At 47.1% G+C, this 20,011-nt stretch overlaps 1 protein-coding gene across 1 annotated transcript in view; it reads right to left on the bottom strand.

Moving 5' to 3' along the window:
* Positions 1 to 20,011, bottom strand: part of NRDC (nardilysin convertase) — a 1,316,087-nt gene that overhangs the window by 226,853 nt on the left and 1,069,223 nt on the right. The window contains exons 22-23 of the mRNA XM_085602630.1: positions 14,446 to 14,608; positions 13,955 to 13,986 (exon numbers count right to left, since the gene is read on the bottom strand). Of these exons, the coding sequence (XP_085458756.1) occupies positions 13,955 to 13,986; positions 14,446 to 14,608 (195 nt within the window). The remainder of the gene's footprint in view (positions 1 to 13,954; positions 13,987 to 14,445; positions 14,609 to 20,011) is intronic.

Here is a 20,011-nt window from a genome sequence, read left to right as displayed (position 1 = left end):
CATAACTTACCTACAAAATGACCAGGAGCACTGGGAAACCCGGCAAACTTCATGTAGATGTGAGCAAAGCAGAGGATTTCCTCTAGTCGGTTCTCAGCTAGCTCCACTGGTGGAAATCCCTGGCCTCATGTCCAGTCTGTAACAGGGCTGTCACCTCAGAATGACGATAACTGTCATTAGGTTCCTGTGCTTGCGATGGCTATCTTAAGTAGGTAAATGCATTAGTGTTCCCTATGTGCATGGAGAAATCTACCAGGGCCATTCATTTGTTTTTGTTTTTTAAACAACCGATTTGGGCATTTGCACTCAGCAAACACTTCATCCTTGAAAGCAACTTGTGCAGCGGCAGGGCTTAGAGATCTCTTCCAGATAGGTGGCAATCCGTAAAATGGTGAGCAGACCTCTGCCTTCGAGGCTGCCCTACATGATGTAAGTAACTCAGTTGGTGTACTTTTAGGTTAGGGAAGCTAACTTTGAACTCTACGGAACCATTTTGTTGTTCTTCGGCAACGAGATATCTCTCATCTTTCAACCACAAATTAACTCAGTCTCTTCAAAGACCTAAGCAATAGAACCTCAACTAAATACCATTGCATAAAATATCCAACAATGCCTGTAGGCCAGTTTCAATATCATTTTTAAGAAAAGAGGCAAACAATAGTTAAATCCTCAATGCTTTCCTATCCATTGAAGTCGTCTATTGCAACACAGGTCCGTCTTAAACTGAGTTTTCTTCATAAATCAGTTGTATAAACAATTGAAATTGACCAACTACTGATACTCCCATGCAAGCTATCTTATGGAATGCCATGATCTTTTACAATAAAAAATGTTGACTTTTCAACCATTTTTCAATTCCTTGCTCTTAATATTGGTCACATCTTTTCAAAACTATAGGGTATTTCAGATTTCCAGTTGATGACAAAGTGGTGTATCATAACAGGTAGGTCCGTCGTAGACACTACACTTTTACATTTAGCAAAATGAATTCTACATACAGTATGATTATGCACATGGCCATACCTTTGCATACCAGATTGCAGGACTTACCAGGCGAGGACCGCTAGACCACCAGGCCACTTACGGGACGCTGACGCTGTTTGTTCCCCTCGCCGCCACTTTCCATCGCTGGCTGCAGTGGGGGGGAACTACAGCTCCCGGCATCCTTTGCTTCCTCCCGGACCTCCTTCCGGCCAGTTCCGCGCCCGGAGGCGCTACATAAACAGAGGCTCCCTCGGTGGAGCGGGGGTCATACCTTTGCATACCAGATTGCAGGACTTACCAGGCGAGGACCGCTAGACCACCAGGCCACTTACGGGACGCTGACGCTGTTTGTTCCCCTCGCCGCCACTTTCCATCGCTGGCTGCAGTGGGGGGGAACTACAGATCCCGGCATCCTTTGCTTCCTCCCGGCCAGTTCCGCGCCCGGAGGCGCTACATAAACAGAGGCTCCCTCGGTGGAGCGGGGGCCATACCTTTGCATACCAGATTGCAGGACTTACCAGGCGAGGACCGCTAGACCACCAGGCCACTTACGGGACGCTGACGCTGTTTGTTCCCCTCACCGCCACTTTCCATCGCTGGGTGCAGTGGGGGGGAACTACAGCTCCCGGCATCCTTTGCTTCCTCCCGGACCTCCTTCCGGCCAGTTCTGCGCCCGGAGGCGCTACATAAACAGAGGCTCCCTCGGTGGAGCGGGGGCCATACCTTTGCATACCAGATTGCAGGACCTACCAGGCGAGGACCGCTAGACCACCAGGCCACTTACGGGACGCTGACGCTGTTTGTTCCCCTCGCCGCCACTTTCCATCGCTGGCTGCAGAGGGGGGGGGGGGGGGGGGGGGAGGAACTACAGCTCCCGGCATCCTTTGCTTCCTCCCGGACCTCCTTCCGGCCAGTTCCGCGCCCGGAGGCGCTACATAAACAGAGGCTCCCTCGGTGGAGCGGGGGCCATACCTTTGCATACCAGATTGCAGGACTTACCAGGCGAGGACCGCTAGACCACCAGGCCACTTACGGGAAGCTGACGCTGTTTGTTCCCCTCGCCGCCACTTTCCATCGCTGGCTGCAGTGGGGGGGAACTACAGCTCCCGGCATCCTTTGCTTCCTCCCGGACCTCCTTCCGGCCAGTTCCGCGCCCGGAGGCGCTACATAAACAGAGGCTCCCTCCGCGTCGCGGGCGGCGCCGGGCTGAGCCCGGGCAGAGGGCGGGCCGTCTGTGGCCGTCAGGGGCCAAGGGAGGCCGGGCCGGGCCCACCCTCGTGATTGTTGAAATCAAGATTAAGTGTAAGACATTACTCTTTTTGTCACAATAATTCCATATATTATTGCTTCTGTTACCGCTTTGTATATAGTCATCTGTACATTATCACTAGCCCATTACCTGTCTGCCACAAAAATGTCCACTACATCGCCCGTTAAATCAACCAAGGGCTCTAATCTATCATTGGGAGCTCCACGCAAAGGGACACTAGACCATTTCTTGGCTAAAGCTGTCTCGAAGCTAGATCACCAAATAGCGGACACTGAGCGCCGCTTGTCCCTGGGTCCACTTCCTAACAAACGTTCATCTTTGGGCCTTATTCAGACAATTCCCTCTCCTACACCACAACTCGCGGTCAATATGTCTATTCAATCAAGTGACCCGGGCATCCCCTTACTTTTACAAGATCAGCCATTGATAGCGGATACCCCAATGGAACCTGTGATTATTAACACCAATATGGACCCCTCCCTACACTCTACCCCGGAAGAGGTTTTACGTAACATGCTACCTAAAGTAAAATCAAGGCCTAAGAAAAATATTAAACCTCAAATAAATCCAAGAACCGGGGCCACTGCAAAGAGAAAACGGGGGGGGTGAGGGTATGAAAGGTAGTCATCCAAAAAAACACAGATTACATTCTAGCTCCATACAAGATAAAAATGCCCAATTATCTTCTTTCCCTGATCCTACTGATGGGTTAATGCAGAGGATTGAACACTTAGTTAAATCCCTATTATTGCCATTCTCTGAGAGAATTAAAAGGCTAAGTGAAAAATTAGATACTCTAGCAGCAGCATCCTCTTTGAATACCACATTATTGAAAGACTTGGCAACTTTTCAAACTACAGAAACTCAGAAATCCCCTGGCAGTACCCCTCCAGTGGATTCTTTACCACCACCTAAAGCTAACATACAGCTTTCGGACAAACCCGTAAGCATGCTAGCTCCTACTGGAGAGGGGAAACAACTAACCCCATCTAACACCCTAGGACGCAAAACCATTAATAATACCAAGGCACTCTCCCCGAATAAGCCCTTAAAAAGAACGGACGAGCACATAGATTTACCACCTGAGGCGGCACCCTACGTCGTTATACTCACAGGAGTACCAGAATTGACACCAGGAAAGAAAGAGGGGTTCACAGAACTTAAAAACAAAGTAATCTATTGGCTAAGTAAGAACAGACCTCTGCCCCCTAATATCAATGGCGAGATTCTATATGTGAGAAGGCTGTTCTGGCTAGGATGTAGGCCTAAGGATATAGAGGGTGACATTGTAATTATTAATTTTAAAGACCGAAGAGCAGTCACCCATATAGAGGACTGGTTTCTTGAGAGAGGAAGGGAAGGAATATCAACTCGTGTTTTGAGTTACTTCTATCCCCAATCTCTCCTTACCCCTTGTAACAACAAACCCATTCGCAAAACACCTAGAAACGCAAGATATCCTCCACTGCTTCAATATCCCAGTATATTCAGTCGGCGGATGGACCACTTCTTTCCCCCACCCTTCCCAGATAGGCCTTACCTTTATCAACAGCAATACACTCATAACATACCCCAGTTCTCACCATGGTCTGTCCCCGTCACAAATCGTTTTGAGGCATTGACAGACCTAGATGATCTGGACTGACAGATGGAAATGACCCCCGAAGTTTATTTTTATGATCCTCCTACTGTGGCACTCAATTCTCACCCTAAAACTGGAAATCATGGCCCGGATACTTATAATCATTGTCATCAGGGAATTTTAACAACCGAGGCAATTAGGGATCAGGTTATTACCATCCTTGATAAATCACATATTGGACCTACTCCCCAATTCGACTCCTCTATTGATCTTAGTTCTCCTACTACTTTAAATCTCAAATCGAGAGATAAAATTATAAATGATTCCCCAACGAGGAAGACATTGGCTGCCCAAAATATTATTTCATGGAACATTGCAGGTCTTCTCAACAAAATATCGTATCAACCCTGGCTAGATATAGTGACTAATTACAGTGTCATCTGCCTCCAGGAAACGTGGGCCGTAGATGAATTACACACATTAGGTTATCAGACCTTTCATGCACCCGCACAATTAAGCCCACAGGGGAGAAATAAAGGAGGTTTGACCATATATGTCGCTATAACACAGGATATAAAAGTTATAAGTCATTTATCTACCGAGTATTATCAGATTTTAGCTATTAGTTGGGGCCATGTAAAATCTCTGACCCTCATTAATTTTTATAATAATATTCCACCAAACAGTCTAGAAAGCCAGATCAATAAACTTATTCAGAGTGTAAATACTTCTAAGACCCAGAAAGAAGATGAGTTGGTTTTGATTTGGTTGGGCGATTTCAATTGTACAATCTGTCCATATGGCTCCAAAGGCATTTGCGGCCTTGGTGAACATAAGGATGACAACCCAACCCACTTTGTCCACTCCAAACTGGGAAACTTTTTTAATAATATGCTTTTTCATTTTAATTTGTCTTGTATAAATGAATTATGCACCCCAAACATCCCCTTCCAGCCAACTTTCCATGGGCGGGAATGTAGCTCAACCATTGATTTTACCCTTATATCCTCACCTAATGCAGGGTTAATTACTGATTGGGAAACGCATGATGTTCTCTTCAGTGACCATTACCCAATTTCTTTTAAATTAAAAATTAAAAACATTCATCAGACTTCTATAGATAAGTTTATTCATCATCCTAACATTAACTTAGCTAAAAAAAGGAATATGCTACTTACCAGTATGCATCTGTTCTTGGCATGTAGAGCTGCAGAGTTGTACACTTAGCATAGGTCGCCATCTGGTGTTGGGCCCGGATGTTTGCAGTTTGTTTTTCTTCTTGGACCGTGCTTGGAAGTCACGAGTTTGGTGACTCCTCCTTCGGTCCGTACTGCGCATGGGCTTCGGCTCCATCCTCAGATTGTTTTTCGCCAACAGGGAAATGATGGAGCGTAGTAATAACAGTGAGAAACCCATGTGTGTTGTATCTAAATAAGATGGACTGGAACGGATACAGGTAGCCGGGGAGGCGGGTGGGCGTGTACAACTCTGCAGCTCTACATGCCAAGAACAGATGCATACTGGTAAGTAGCATATTCCGTTCGAGGCATATGAGCTGCAGATTGTACACTTAGCATAGATTATATAGCAGTACCCAACCTTAGCGGCGACCACCGGTATCCGTTGCAGCTGTTTGAAAGAGTGTTTTTAGTACAGCCTGGCCCACCCTAGCTTGCTGCTGGGAATGCACATCTACACAGTAGTGTTTTGTGAATGTGTGCGGTGTAGACCATGTGGCTGCCTTGCATATGTCATCTAAGGGTATATTCCCTAGAAAAGCCATAGAAGCCCCTAACTTTCTTGTAGAGTGGGCTTTAGGGGGAACAGATAATGTTCTCTTTGCCTTCTGATAGCAAATTTGTATGCATTTTACAATCCACCTAGCTATCCCTGATTTTGAGATGGGGTTGCCTTTATGTGGTGGAGAAAAGGAAACGAACAACTGTTTGGTCTTCCTGAAGGGTTGCGTTCTTTGTATGTAATATAGCAACGCTCTTTTCACATCTAGTGTGTGTAAGGCCCTTTCCGCAACAGATTGGGGTTGCGAAAAGAAGACAGGTAATTCCACTGATTGATTGAGGTGGAAGGGGGTAATGACTTTGGGCAGGAACTTCGGATTAGTTCGAAGTATGACCTTGCTGTGATGCATTTGTATGTAAGGTTCCTGTATGGTGAACGCTTGTATTTCACCAACCCTTCTAAGGGAAGTGATAGCTACAAGGAAAGCTGTTTTCCAGGTGAGAAATTGTAGCTCACATTTGTGCATTGGTTCGAAGGGCGGACCCATTAGTCGTGTAAGGACCAAATTTAGATTCCATACAGGGGAGGGTGGTGCCCTGGGAGGAATTACTCGTTTAAGGCCTTCCATGAAGGCTTTAATAGCGGGCACTCTGAAGAGTGACAAATGCTGTCTGTTTTGTAGATAGGCAGCGATCGCTGCTAGGTGTAGGCGTATGGATGAATACGCCAGGTTACACTTGTGAAGATGGAGCAGATAGCATATGATGTGTTGTATGGATGCATCTAGAGGGTTGATTGTATTGTTACGGCAGTACATTACAAATCTTTTCCACTTTGCGGCATAGCATGCTCTAGTGGTAGGACGTCTGGCTTCCATGATGATGTTCATGCAATCAGGGGGAAGGTTAAGGTACCCGAATTCTAAGATTTCAGGAGCCAGATCGCCAGGTTGAGCTGAGCTGGGTCCGGGTGCCTGATTTCTCCATGGTTCTGGGTTAGGAGGCATGGGGAAAGGTGCAGTTTTTGATGTGGTACCACTGATAGTTGTAGTAGCGTGGTGTACCACGGCTGTCTGGCCCACGTCGGAGCTACCAGAATGAGTGTGAGGGAGTGCTGTTGTAGTTTCCTGACCACTAATGGAATTAGTGGGAGAGGTGGAAAGGCGTATGCAAATCTGCCTGACCAGTTCATCCATATCGCATTGCCCTTGGACAATGGGTGTGGGTATCTGGCGGCGAAGCTTGGGCATTTTTTGTTTTCGTGGGTGGCGAAGAGGTCTATTTGAGGATGCCCCCACTGTTGGAAGAATGGGTGAAGAACTTGTGGATGCAGTTCCCATTCGTGTAGTTGTTGAGTCTGTCTGCTGAGCAGATCTGCTATGGTGTTTTGTACGCCTGGAACATGTTGTGCCAGGAGAAAAATGTTTTGGGGAATTGCCCATCTCCATATGCTCTGGGCTAAGCGGGAGAGCTGGGGAGAGTGTGTCCCCCCCTGTTTCTGTATATAATACATCGCAGTCATGTTGTCTGTGCGAATGAGGACTGCTTTGCCCGAAATCTGCTTTTGGAAAGATTTTAGGGCTAGAAAGATCGCCAAAAGCTCCAGATGGTTGATGTGGAGCGTTTTTTGCTGTGGCGTCCATAGACCTTGCATTGTGAGGTGTAAGAGGTGCGCTCCCCAGCCGGAGAGCGATGCGTCCGCTGTTAGAGTCACTTGGGGAACCGGGTCCAGGAACGGCCGTCCCTTGGAAAGGTTTGTGGTGTTCCACCACTGCAGAGAGTGATGTGTGCGGCCGTCCACCAACACCAGATCCGTCAGCTGACCCTGGGCCTGGTTCCACTGTTGTGCTAGGCACTCCTGAAGTGGACGCATGTGGAGTCTTGCATGGGGCACTATGAAGATGCAAGACGCCATCATCCCTATGAGCTTCATAAACACTCTTGCTGGTAGAGAGTGTTGAGGAAGGAATATTTTGCGTAAGGCTAGAATGCTTGTGATTCTGGCTGAGTTTGGATAGGCAATACCTTTTGAGGTGTCTATGGTGGCCCCGAGATATTGCTTTGTGTGAGATGGTATGAGGTGGGACTTTTGGTAGTTCACCGTGAAGCCTAGCTGATGAAGCAGTTGGATGGTGCTGTTTGTATGTTGCACGCATTGGTGGTAGGACGCGGCTTTTATGAGCCAGTCGTCTAAGTAAGGGAAGACGTGAACATGTTGACGTCTGAGGTGTGCTGCTACTACTGCTAGGCATTTGGTAAACACTCGTGGTGCAGTGGTGACCCCGAAGGGGAGAACCTTGAATTGATAATGTTGCCCGTCCACCACGAACCTGAGGTATTTTCTGTGAGAGGGGTGTATTGGAATGTGAAAGTACGCGTCTTTCAGATCCAGTGTTGTGAGAAAGTCTCCCTGGCAGAGGAGTGGGAGGACTTGTTGTAAGGTGACCATGTGAAAGTGGTCTGAATGTATGTAGGCATTTAGAGGCCGGAGATCCAGAATGGGTCTGAGGGTCTCGTCTTTCTTTGGGATTAAGAAATATAGGGAGTAGACCCCTAGATTTCGTTGATTGTCGGGTACCTGCTCTATGGCGTGTTTCTGGAGGAGCGAGAGTACCTCTTGTTTGAGCAGTGTGGAATGCTCTTGGGACATTGGACGGTGCCTTGGTGGGATATTGGGTGGGGTAGATGTTAGCTCGAGGCAGTACCCTGACCGAATGATTTGGGTCACCCATTTGTCCGATGTTATGGACTCCCATACGTGGATAAAATCTTGTAGTCTGCCCCCGACCGGAGTGGAATGGTCTGGGGGGAGCGAAGGGGAGTCATTGTGCGGGTGGGGTGGCAGAACGGGTATTGTTGGTTTTGCCCCTGCCCTTATTGTTGTTGCCTCTGTAGCCACCTCTTTGGTTGCCCTTTGAAAAGGTATTTTGAGGAGGGGATTTGTAGGAGGTAGAGGCATTATCGGTGGAGGAGCCTCTACCTGTGCCACGAAAGGACGAGCGTCGAAAGGAACGCTTAGAGGCTTGGGTCTGGAGCGCTCCCATAGACTTCGCTGTGTCTGTATCTTTCTTCATTTTTTCGAGCGCTTCGTCTACCTTTGGGCCAAAGAGTGTTTGCTGGTCAAAGGTGTGATTAAGTATTGATGTCTGGACCTCAGGCTTGAACCCTGATATCCTGAGCCAGGCATGGCGGCGAAGCAGGACACTGGTGTTTATGGCTCTAGAAGCAGTGTCTGCTGCATCGAGGGCACACTTAATGGAGGTGTTTGTGATTAGTTTGCCCTCCTGTATCAGGTCATGAGCTTGGCGTTTGTATTTCTCTGGAAGGTGCTGCATAAGAGCCTCTAATTCATCATAGTGTGCTCTATCATATCGCGCAAGCAGTGCTTGTGTATTTGCAATGCGCCACATGTTTGCAGCCTGGTAGGCGGTGCGTTTACCAGACGCGTCCAGAAGTTTAGATTCCTTGTCTGGTGGTGGGGCATCTCCTGAGGATTGGGAGTTAGCCCGCTTTCTAGCTGTGGAGACAACTAGGGAATCTAGAGGAGCAGGGCCCTTGATGTATGCAGGGTCTGTGGGTGCCGCCTTGTACTTCTTCTCTATTCTAGGGTTTAGTACTCTGGCTCTGACAGGGTCTTTGAATACCTCTGTAGCGTGCTTGGTGACACCCTTAAGCATGGGTAAAATAGCAGTGGAACGATCTTGTAAATCAAATGTATCCAGTAGGAAGTCTTCTTCCACTGGTTCCATGTGCATGTCCACCCCATGGTAGTGTGCTGCTCTCTGCACTAAATGGTGAAACCCTAAAGAGTCCTCTGGAGGAGACGGCCTTGATGGGTATAGGTCGTCTTGAGGTACGTTGGGTACATCAGGGTTATTATAATCCTCCCATGGATCTGGGGTCCCTGGTGGAGTGGGATCCATTGGGGCGTCCCCTGGGTCATTGTCCGGGTCCCCGTCATCCGGATCTGGGGATGGGGCCGGATCGTAGTGAGGTAAAGGTGGAGGGGGTGGTGGTGGGAGGGGGGGTGGCAGTGGGGAGGGTACTCTAAGGGGAGAAGTAGCTGAGTCCCTCTTTTTGGGTGGAGGAGGAGGAGCCGGAGCCTCAAGGAGACGCTTCTTAGTAATCACAGTCAAAAGGCCAGTCTTTGGATCTCTGGACAAAGTCTTTTGTAAAGGGTCTGGTGTAAACAGAGCCAATGGCGCCGAGTCGTCTGTCGGCACCGGCGATTTCGGAACCGGAGGTTTCGATGTTCTGTGTACGCCTTGCTTTTTGGAGGTCTCCGTGTGTTTCGGCGTCGAATGCTGTTTCGGCGCCGGAGCGTCGGTGCCGACCGGTTTCTGTTTGTGTTTGGTCGGCGCCGAGTGTCCAGGCTTCGGCACCGGTGGTTTCGGAGTCGAGCTGGATTTTGCAGGCTTCGGTGCCGAGTGGTGTTTATCGGCACCGGGCGTCGGCTGGCTCGATCCCGAGCTGCCGTGAGACTTTGAGTGCTTCGACACCGGGCCCGAAGGTGGGGTGATCGAGGCTTTGGTTTTGGTTTTGCCCAGGCCGGCAGGCGAGGGAGTAACCGGAGTCTCTTTGGTTTTCGGTGCGGGGCTGGGAGGGGGCATTGTACTCACGGCCCGCTGTCCTGGTGTTACGTCCTCCAGGTCGGAGTCGTCGGCCTCGGAAGCGCTGACGATGTCTTCTCCCAGTTCGGTGTGTGTCTGCCCCGAAGCTTCGGCGTCGTCTCCGAAGATATCCGGTGGAACTGTCGAGGATGAGTGCGCCATGGTGCGTCGAGCCCTTCGATCTCGGATCGTTTTCTTCGATCGAAAAGACTTGCAGGCGGGGCAGTCTCGAGCCTCGTGTTCCGGAGAGAGGCAAAGGTTACACACCTGATGGAGGTCGGTGTGGGGAAATTTAGACCCACATTCTGGGCACTTTTTAAACGGAGTCCTTTCCATCGGCCGGGACCGGAGTCGCGGAGGGCCCGAAGGCCGGTGTCGATGTACGGGATGGAAAAAGTGCCGCTTCGAGAGATGAAGATGATGAAGGAACTCGAAGAATCGAGGATTTTCCGTCGAGGCTGGAACCGTAGAAGTTCGAAGCCGGAGCACGAAGTATCACATCCGAGCCCGATGGCGGAAAAAAACAATCTGAGGATGGAGCCGAAGCCCATGCGCAGTACGGACCGAAGGAGGAGTCACCAAACTCGTGACTTCCAAGCACGGTCCAAGAAGAAAAACAAACTGCAAACATCCGGGCCCAACACCAGATGGCGACCTATGCTAAGTGTACAATCTGCAGCTCATATGCCTCGAACATGGCTATTCTATAAAATGGGATAGGGTAAATCCCGTAGACTTCCTACACAATTTAATGGAAATCTCCCAACCTGATATATTTGTCTGTTTAACAGAAATCATGACTTCCTTTCTAAAAATTCAACTTGATCTTAAAAAACTATTAACTAGAGAGCATCGATCTAACTCTAAAAATAGACATGGTTGGTTCGATAAGAATTGCACTAAAGCACTTCAAGCTCTCAAAAGGGCACTACATGAAACTATTAAATCTCCAGCTGAGATTCGCAAATACAGAAAATCTTATAATCTGGCTGTAAAAATGAGGAAACGAACATTAAGGAAAGAGGCCTGGTTGGCCTTAACCGAAGCCTCCAAATCTAAGGATAACACAGCCTTCTGGAAAGCGGTCAATGCCCCTTACTTACAGAATAATCAGACAGATATTATAGACATAGCCATAAATGGGGAAACCTGGGTAAATCATTTTAAACAACTATATGATAAAGATGATGATTCTAATTATGCCAATCCCTTGATGGACGGGATATCTATACAACAATCCACAATTTCATCGAACTTATTTCCGTTAGGCATATCTTTTTCTTGCTCAGAGATTATAAAGGCAATCAAAGATAGCCCCTCAGGCAAAGCACCAGGCCCGGATGGTGTCCCGATAGATGTATACAAGCTGAGATCGACCTCTGGGCTCCCCTGCTAACAAATGTTTTAAATCATTCTAATCGACATGGGTTCCTACCGTCCTGGTCTGAAGCCATAGTCGTTCCGATCTTCAAAAAAGGAAACAGAGATGACCCCACCTGCTACCGGCCAATATCACTTTTAGACGCACTAATGAAGGTAGCAGCTCGGGCAATTTTAAATAGAATACAACTCTGGGCAGAAGAAAACAAGGTAGTATCACACTTACAGTATGGATTCAGCCCTGGTAAAGGTACTATAGAACAGAGCCTAAATTTGGCCTTAGTCCTATCAAAATATAACCAGGCAAAAAAGGGAAAACTTTGTTACCTTTGTGGACCTGAGTTCCGCTTTTGATTGCGTGAACCACGAGATATTATGGTCCGTCCTATCTGAGATGGGTTTAGACTTTAACATCCTACAATTTATAAAAGCATTGTATAGGGACGCAGGTGCCAGGGTCCGCTTTGGAAACAAAGGGGAGTGCTCTGACAAATTTTCCATTAAGAGAGGGGTGCGACAGGGGTGCATCTTAGCGCTCCTGCTTTTCACCCTATACATAAATTCCATTGGTAAATACTTAACGGAATCACAGTATGACTACCCAACGATTCTGGGAACCCCGGCTCCACTACTTCTCTATGCTGATGACGCTGCCATCATGTCCCGAACTAAGATTGGCCTTCAGAGTGCTGTCCTGAAATTTGCAAATTACATGAAAGAACGAGGGCTAAAAATTAACATCTCAAAAACATATACGATGGCCTGTGGCCCCGGAACAAAGAACGCACCTTGCTCAATCTTTTTAGACAATAAGAGGATCGAGACCACAGATCAATTTTCCTACCTAGGAATAAACTTTGATAGGAAGGGAAACTGGGATGTAGCTATAAACGCCAGAAACTTAGCCTTCATTCGAGAAATAGGCGCCCTGAAAAAGTTCTCAGCGAAATTAGGTGGCAGACCAGTGAAAGAACTGATTGAAATCTACAAAGCTAAATGTATTTCTACTGCCACCTATGGAGCTGGTCTCTGGGGCATTGAAAATTCATATCTGATACAAAAACAGAAAATCAGTTTTTACGCTACTTATTAGGAGTTCCCAAAACAACATCAACTTATTTTATACATATTGAGTTGGGCATGCTGTATATCTCAGACGTTATTAAAATTGCACCTATACTTTTGTGGCACAAAATCTGGGTCACGTCTGAGACCTCATTAAACAGAGACTTAATTACAGACTGCCTTAGCCTTGATGGATTAATTAACATCAAATGGCTCACCTATGTAAAAAACATGCTGACTGATCTTGGCCACCCGGAGTTCTTTGTGAGGCCATCAAGTATGGAATTGGTGTCCAGAAAAACCCTACGAGAGCTGGCTCTCAACCATCTAATAACTAATAGATGGAATCTGGAAAAAACTAAAACGACAGTTACTGATTTCCAAAAAATAACTACACATGAAGGCCTCCAAATGTATCTCTCAATCCAGCCAAACTGTTACGCTCGAATGTTACTGACCCGTCTTAGATTTGGCAACTTTTTTCGCATGATTACATTCCCTGTCTGTAATATTTGGTCTAATGAAATCTTACTATGTCCCTGTGATAACACTTCTGCTCAATCAAATATTCATTGTATTTTATTTTGCAAATTTTACCAGCTCCCTAGGGGAGTTTTTTTAAAACCGATCTTAAAGGCTTGGGGAATCCGCACCTGCAGACTAGCCATGATTAGGCTATTACAACTAGAAAATGAATGTATTATTTCTGCAGTATCCAGCTTTTTAAAATTGGCCATCAAATTTCGGAACTCTATGCAACCATTCTAAAATGCACTTTATGTCTCTGATTATTTTATCCCTTTTATCTGCTTTTATCTGTATCAAATATGTACTGCATTCTTTTTAAATGTATGCTTTTATGATTTTAATTTGAAAATCGAATAAAGCTTTCATGACTGACTGACTGATTATGCACACCACATGTCTGCAAAACCCAAGAGGCGCTGGACACATCTGAAATCTTTAAAAGGTCAAAATAAAAGTTGAAATATTGCAAAGTGTTTTGGAAGGAACTCAAGTCTTGCAGTTTTTGGTACATAAAAGGGAAACCAATGGCAGGACAACTGACCATACAATTATTATCACTCGTTATCAATGCTAGTGCCGCAACTCTGGATACACAGTACCTCATGACGCTCATTATCTCTAAAAAGCTTCTGATATTCTGTACTAGCAATGATGGATATTTCAAGAACTGAAGATTCTGCCTGTGGCTAAGAATCAGTCCAAATAAAAACTTTGTTAACAGTAAAAAGTTACTTTTGGAAATTAGGTAATTAATTGTGAGACAAAAAACATGTACAATAAAGCAAATAATACTCACTCTACAACATAATTCAAGAATTCTGTTGATTGCTAAAAGGAAGGGAAAATAGTAAAATTAATAATTCACAAGACTTTTGTAATATAGCAAATTTAGTCAAAGGCCAATGAAAACACTCTTCTCTAACAAATTTTAAGAAGAGGCTTCACTCAAATGCAATACCTACATGCTCTGAATTACAGTTGTCCTTTAAACTGGCAATAAAAGATTAAACTTTTTTTTCGACTATTCAACTTAGTCATGAAATCAAAGTGTAGTGCACACTGATTTATCAATGGATTGTTACCATAAACAACTTTTGTAACAGGTCATGCTAAGCATGAGGTTTAAGTTGACAAGGCACACACAGTTATTTACCAATTCATAAAAGTTGAAGCATTTAACTATTCTTGTGTTTATCTGAACAATCTTGACCTTATCCCACAAAATAAAATTGATCACATCAATTCTTTCATTTTTCTGACATACTTTCTGACCCTACCAATACTCACTTTACTGGTAAAGTTTCCCTGCACTAGACCCTCAGCAAACATATGTGATTTGAAGTCCTCCACAAAGGCAAGCAGAGATTCGATTCTCAGGCCTTTCATTAAAGCGTTGTACTTCTCAATCATGGACCATCGGGCATGCTCCAAAATCAGAAGACGCACATCTCTGCAAAAAATAAAATTAATGTTAATCAGAGAAGCATCCAATATTTGGGCTGGTCTCCAACCCTACCAGGGAAACAAAAACATGAGGATCAGGGTAGCATTGGCTCTTAATGCCTGAATAGAGGGACTACCATGTTGGAAAACAAACAAACACACAAACACCTCCACATCACTCTGACATCAGTCCAATAAGGTTGAACCTCTGAACAGTGCATAGGGATATAAGTAGTGAATTCTGAAGACGTCTTCACACAATCACAATAGGTCAAAAAATGCAACTGATGTTACAATTAAACTTTAGGTATGAAAAATAGACTGTACATGCTGTGGGATTATATTAGGAACCACATGTAGCAACCTTGATGTTAAAAAATTGGCACTGTAAGCTTCAACTTCAACTGCACTATACCATTGTATTCTATTCTCAAGGAGACTTTACTTGTGCACATCATTTCAATTTCAGATTCATTAAACATTGTATCTGGTGCGGAATGTGTGGCCATTGTGGTGGCGTGTACGGTTAAACTTTCCTTGGTATATTGCTCCGTTATGGCAGAACTGAGGTTCCCTGCTCCTTCGCCTAGGAGCATGTAGCAACATGGAGCCAGTGTAGTAGTTGGGTCTCTGATGGTTTGGCCTCAGTCCAAGATGGCACTCGGTGCCATGGGAGGTACCAGGGTAGCTTGAGGAAGGCCTGCACAGAGGATAACACACACCTAGACAGGTGAAGGCATCGGCCTTCTCACCCTGTGAAAGGCCTTGTAGGAAGGTGGAGGACTATGGTTACCCCCAACTTTTTGCCTAGTGTCTAGCTGGTTTTTCGACTTAGTTGGCCTGAGATCCTGCCATTCAGGGTCTCAGGCTGTCTGATCTCTCTTTAAAATGGACTCCATGTACCCTAGGTACGTACACAATTGGTAAGGATCACCTTATTGGACCCTGTACAGTGTACCCTAGGTACCCAGGGCATAGGTGTACCCTAGGCCTCCCAGGGGCTGCAGCATGTATTATGCCACCCCTGGTCTGGCCTTCCAATCAGACACAACTGGCTGATCACTCAGCTGGGGCAAGGTCGTGTAATCACCCCTTGCTTAGATATAGTATACCTATATCTACCTTATATATAGACACATGTGTACCTATCAGCCACTCCTATGGCAGGCCTTAATAATCCTGGAGGCAGAGTGCTTGGTAACATGTGAGATGGTGCTCTAGCATGAGCTGAGCCTGTCTGCAGCTTTCGGAACCATGTCCTTATAGCGGTTCTATGATATAGCCTACCATATACTCTTAAAGTGCCTTATAATCTTAAACGGTTATGGTAACTATGGTTTGGCTTTATCAAAACATGTCGTGTAAGGTGTCTAACACTTTGGAATAATACCCCCATACCATTTCTGGTGATGAGGATATTATTCCTCCCTTCTAGAGGGAGAGACATGTTAAGATCCTGTTTGCGCCAAGACGAACCTCTGCCTGAAGGAGAAGGACCTGGAGATGCTGAAGGAGGAGTACTGTCTCTCTGCCTGAGAGACTGGCCTGCAGTGGGTGCCTGTCTGCTGGAAGGAGAGGAAAAGACTTAAGGAAAAGACTTTGCATCAACTTGTGCTGTTAAACAATCTCCAAGGGCTTGCTGGTGAACTTGCCCCCTGATCTGCGCCCCAGGAACAGTGGGCGCTACCTTCCTGAAAGAAGAAGGGAGGTGCCTGGGAGTGATTCTGCAAGCTGACCCCGGAGAACCTGTGCATCCCCTGATCTCGCTGAGCAACGCGACTTCTGCTGCTGGAGTGGCTGTGAGCAACGTAAAGGCCTGTCAGCCCGAGCAAAGTAAGCAGCTGCCCCCTCGAGCCGTAGCTCGCAAAGTAAAGTGGAGATCTCCGTGCCTGAGCGCCAAGCCCCAGTGACCCCCGCCGGGTTGTAGAGGCTGCTGCCCAGGACTAAAGTGCCCTGGTTCACGTCCCCGGCCGAAGCTAACAGCGCGCGGCGCTGTGATCTCACCCCGAGGCTGCCCTCCTGCTTCTGTCCCCCTTGGTGGCAACCTGCATCCTGCCCGAGCGCCCCACGAAGCTCCGCCGTCTCCTGGACACTTGGGACGCCAGCGCGACGTGGGACACCCCTGGACTGGACCGCGAGGCCGCCACGAACCTTCCCCGTGAAGCTGAAAGGTGCTGTGCCGATCGCGGTAAAAGTACGAGCCGCACTTGCTTTGGGCCGTACTTTCTTTCTACATGCTGTGTTTGAAACGTACCGCCTTTGGAACGTACAGTATCTGAACCGTAATTACCTTGAAACGTACTACCTTCGAACGTACTTAGTCTGAGTCGTACGTGCCATTGACCACACTGGGTTCGAACCGTACTGCCTGTTAAACATACTGGGTCCGACCCGTACTGGCCTTGCAACGTACTTGCTTTGGAACTGTACCTGCCTGCCGACGTACTGTGAGGAACCGTACTGGGCTGGTGCGCACCGTACCGGTGCTTCCGTCCGGGTACGGTGCGTCCCTGAGACTGTACGGACCGTACAGCGGTGGAAGATATTGCCGGTGCTCACGCGAGAAGCGTGAGGCTCGGCAAGCGTACTCCGGCTCACGCGGGAAGCGTGAGAAACGGCAAGGTACTGTAAAAACCTTACCCAGAGCATCACAAAGGCGCTACGAAGTGTCCTAAAACTGCTTATTTCTAACTGCTAGTGATTCTATCGACTTTTACGCATTACGTGTGAGTGTTTCCACTCTGCACCTGAATCCCGTGGGCCTCCCACTTATTAACTGTTGGTAGTGTAGTATAGCCCCAGCGATTCCCTAGGCCTAGGCCTATTCTATTTCCGTGACAGTGGTCCTTATACCACTTCTTTAGTATATGGTTTGCGTGGCCCCTAGGGCCTACCTGTATTACTTACCTGTGTGACTTAATGTATGCTTAAATAAGACTGTGTTGTACTTACCTCGAATCTCAAAGAGTGCTGAGGGTTTGACTAGAATAAATACACTTTATTTTATATATATATCTGTTGTGGTGTCCTTTCATTTGGTATTCAAGGGATTATACATGGTATCACAGCTGGCTTCACATGCCATTCAGAGTTTAGCCTAAGACTGCTCTTGTTCATGCTACCACTAGGATAGCTGGTCTATAAGGTTGACTTTACAACCAATCACCATAAGGGTTGTTTGGACTGATATAAGGTGTACACTAGAACTAGTGACATCATACATCAGGCCAACTTCTCACAGGCCTGAGTGAGACTACGCAGAAGGTGGAAAGTCTGGTCCCAAGGCCATCATTATGAGGTGCGGGCAACTGGTGAGCAGGCCTGTAAAGCTCCCAGGAAAAGACACAGATTTGAGGCCGAAGGATCAGGAGTGAACTTCGACAACCCCCAGCTATACACAGCCTGACAGATAGTATGTGGGGGCAATCTCTGCCTATGGGGAATGGCACAATTTCCACCCTCAGAGTGCACGAGGGGTGAGAAGTGTGAATAGGTGAGGTGCTCACATTTATATTGGAATTTCCAGCTGAGGTACCCCAGAGCAGCAACTGCCCCTTCATGGGCGGCAACTCTCTTCAGGGCGCTCACAGAGAGACAAAACGGGCTTATGCCCCGGTATGCAACTTCATGCTAAGTTGCAACAGCTTGCTAGTGACAGATACAGCTACTATCTGCTTGGAACCAAAAGAACAAGTTACTTACCTTCGGTAACGCTTTTTCTGGTGGATACAGTATCTGCCTGTGGATTCCTCACCTTGTGAATATCCCCTGCGCCAGCATTCCACGGAACTTTTCTTCCCCAGCATTCCACGTCGACGTGGGCGACGTCACAATACACCGGCTCCGCACGCGACTCTGATCGACGTCACCGGAGCCATAAGAAGCCCACGTCGGCGTGATGACGTCAGTTCCACCCATTTTTTCCCCGCGCCTTCGAGGCGAACAGGTGGACTAACGACAGACTCAAAGTATACACAGTATACAATACACCAACACATATGCATAGCATACAAAGGAAAAGAATGCTAAATAAACAAGCATTTCCTACAATTGCACAACAAAGCATAAAAACATTACCACAAGACCTATTTCATGGTATACAAAGGTGGACAACGGGGAGGCGGGTGGGTAGGTGAGGAATCCACAGGCAGATACTGTATCCACCAGAAAAAGCGTTACCGAAGGTAAGTAACTTGTTCTTCTGATGGATACATCTGCCAGTGGATTCCTCACCTTGTGAATAGATTCCCACAGCAGTCCCACTCCCGGAGGAGGGTGTCCACCTTCTTATACCAGAAAATCTTGCAAAACAGAGCGCGCGAAATGGCCCTCCCTCCTCATCTCAGAGTCCAAGCAATAAAGCTTTGCGAAAGTATGGAGGGAGGCCCAAGTCGCGGCCTTACAAATATCTGCCACAGGAACACCCCGGGCCAGAGCAGATGTCGAAGACTTAGCTCTAGTAGAGTGAGCACGAATACCCTCAGGAGGAGTCTTACCAGCCAGGGCGCAGCAGATCTTGATGGTCAGTATAATCCATCTTGACAGCGTGCGCTTGTGCACCGCTTTACCTTTAGAACGACCAACGTAGCCAAGAAAAAGCTGGTCATCAATACGAAAGTCCTTGGTCCTGTCCAGATAAAAACTCATAGCCCTCTTTGGGTCAAGGCGATGGAGTCTTTCCTCTTCTTTGGAAGGATGAGGGGGTGGATAGAAAACAGGGAGGGTAATAGACTGCCCCAAATGGAAAGGAGTAACAACTTTTGGCAGGAAAGCAGCCCTGGTCCTGAGAACCATCCTTTCAGCATGTAAGGTAAGAAAAGGAGGTTTGGAACTAAGAGCTTGAAGCTCACTCACCCTCCTTGCCGAGGTTATGGCTACAAGAAAAACCACCTTAAAGGACAACAGCCTCATTAAAAAGGTTAAAACAAGATTAAGGTCCCACTGAGGCATTACAAATGGAGTAGGAGGAAACATGTTTGTAAGGCCCTTGATGAACCTCAGAACAACCGGAGATTTAAATAGCGAAGGTTGATCTGGGAGGCACAGAAATGCCGATAAGGCCGAAAGGTAGCCCTTGACCGTGGCCACAGCAAAACCCTGCCGAGCCAAGGAAAGAGCAAACTGGAGCACATTGGACGGACGGGCCTTTAAAGGATCAATGGATCTCTCTCCACACCACTTTACAAATTTAGACCACCTGTAGGAGTAAATGGACTTGGTGGAGTGTCGCCTGGCCGATAAAATAACGTCCACCACATCAGGCGGGAGAGAGAAAGAACTCAGGTTGCCCCGTTCAATCTCCAGGCATGAAGGTGTAAGCTCTGGAGGTGGGGGTGTAGAACCTGCCCCTCCGACTGCGAGAGGAGGTCTGCCCTCAGAGGGAGACGGAGCGGAGGGCACGAGGAGAGGT

This window comes from Triturus cristatus, chromosome 4_2 (assembly GCF_964204655.1).
Source record: "Triturus cristatus chromosome 4_2, aTriCri1.1, whole genome shotgun sequence".
Taxonomy (NCBI): Eukaryota; Metazoa; Chordata; class Amphibia; order Caudata; family Salamandridae; genus Triturus; species Triturus cristatus.
Note: the sequence above shows the minus strand (reverse complement) of the source record. Positions and strands in the feature narration are given on the sequence as shown.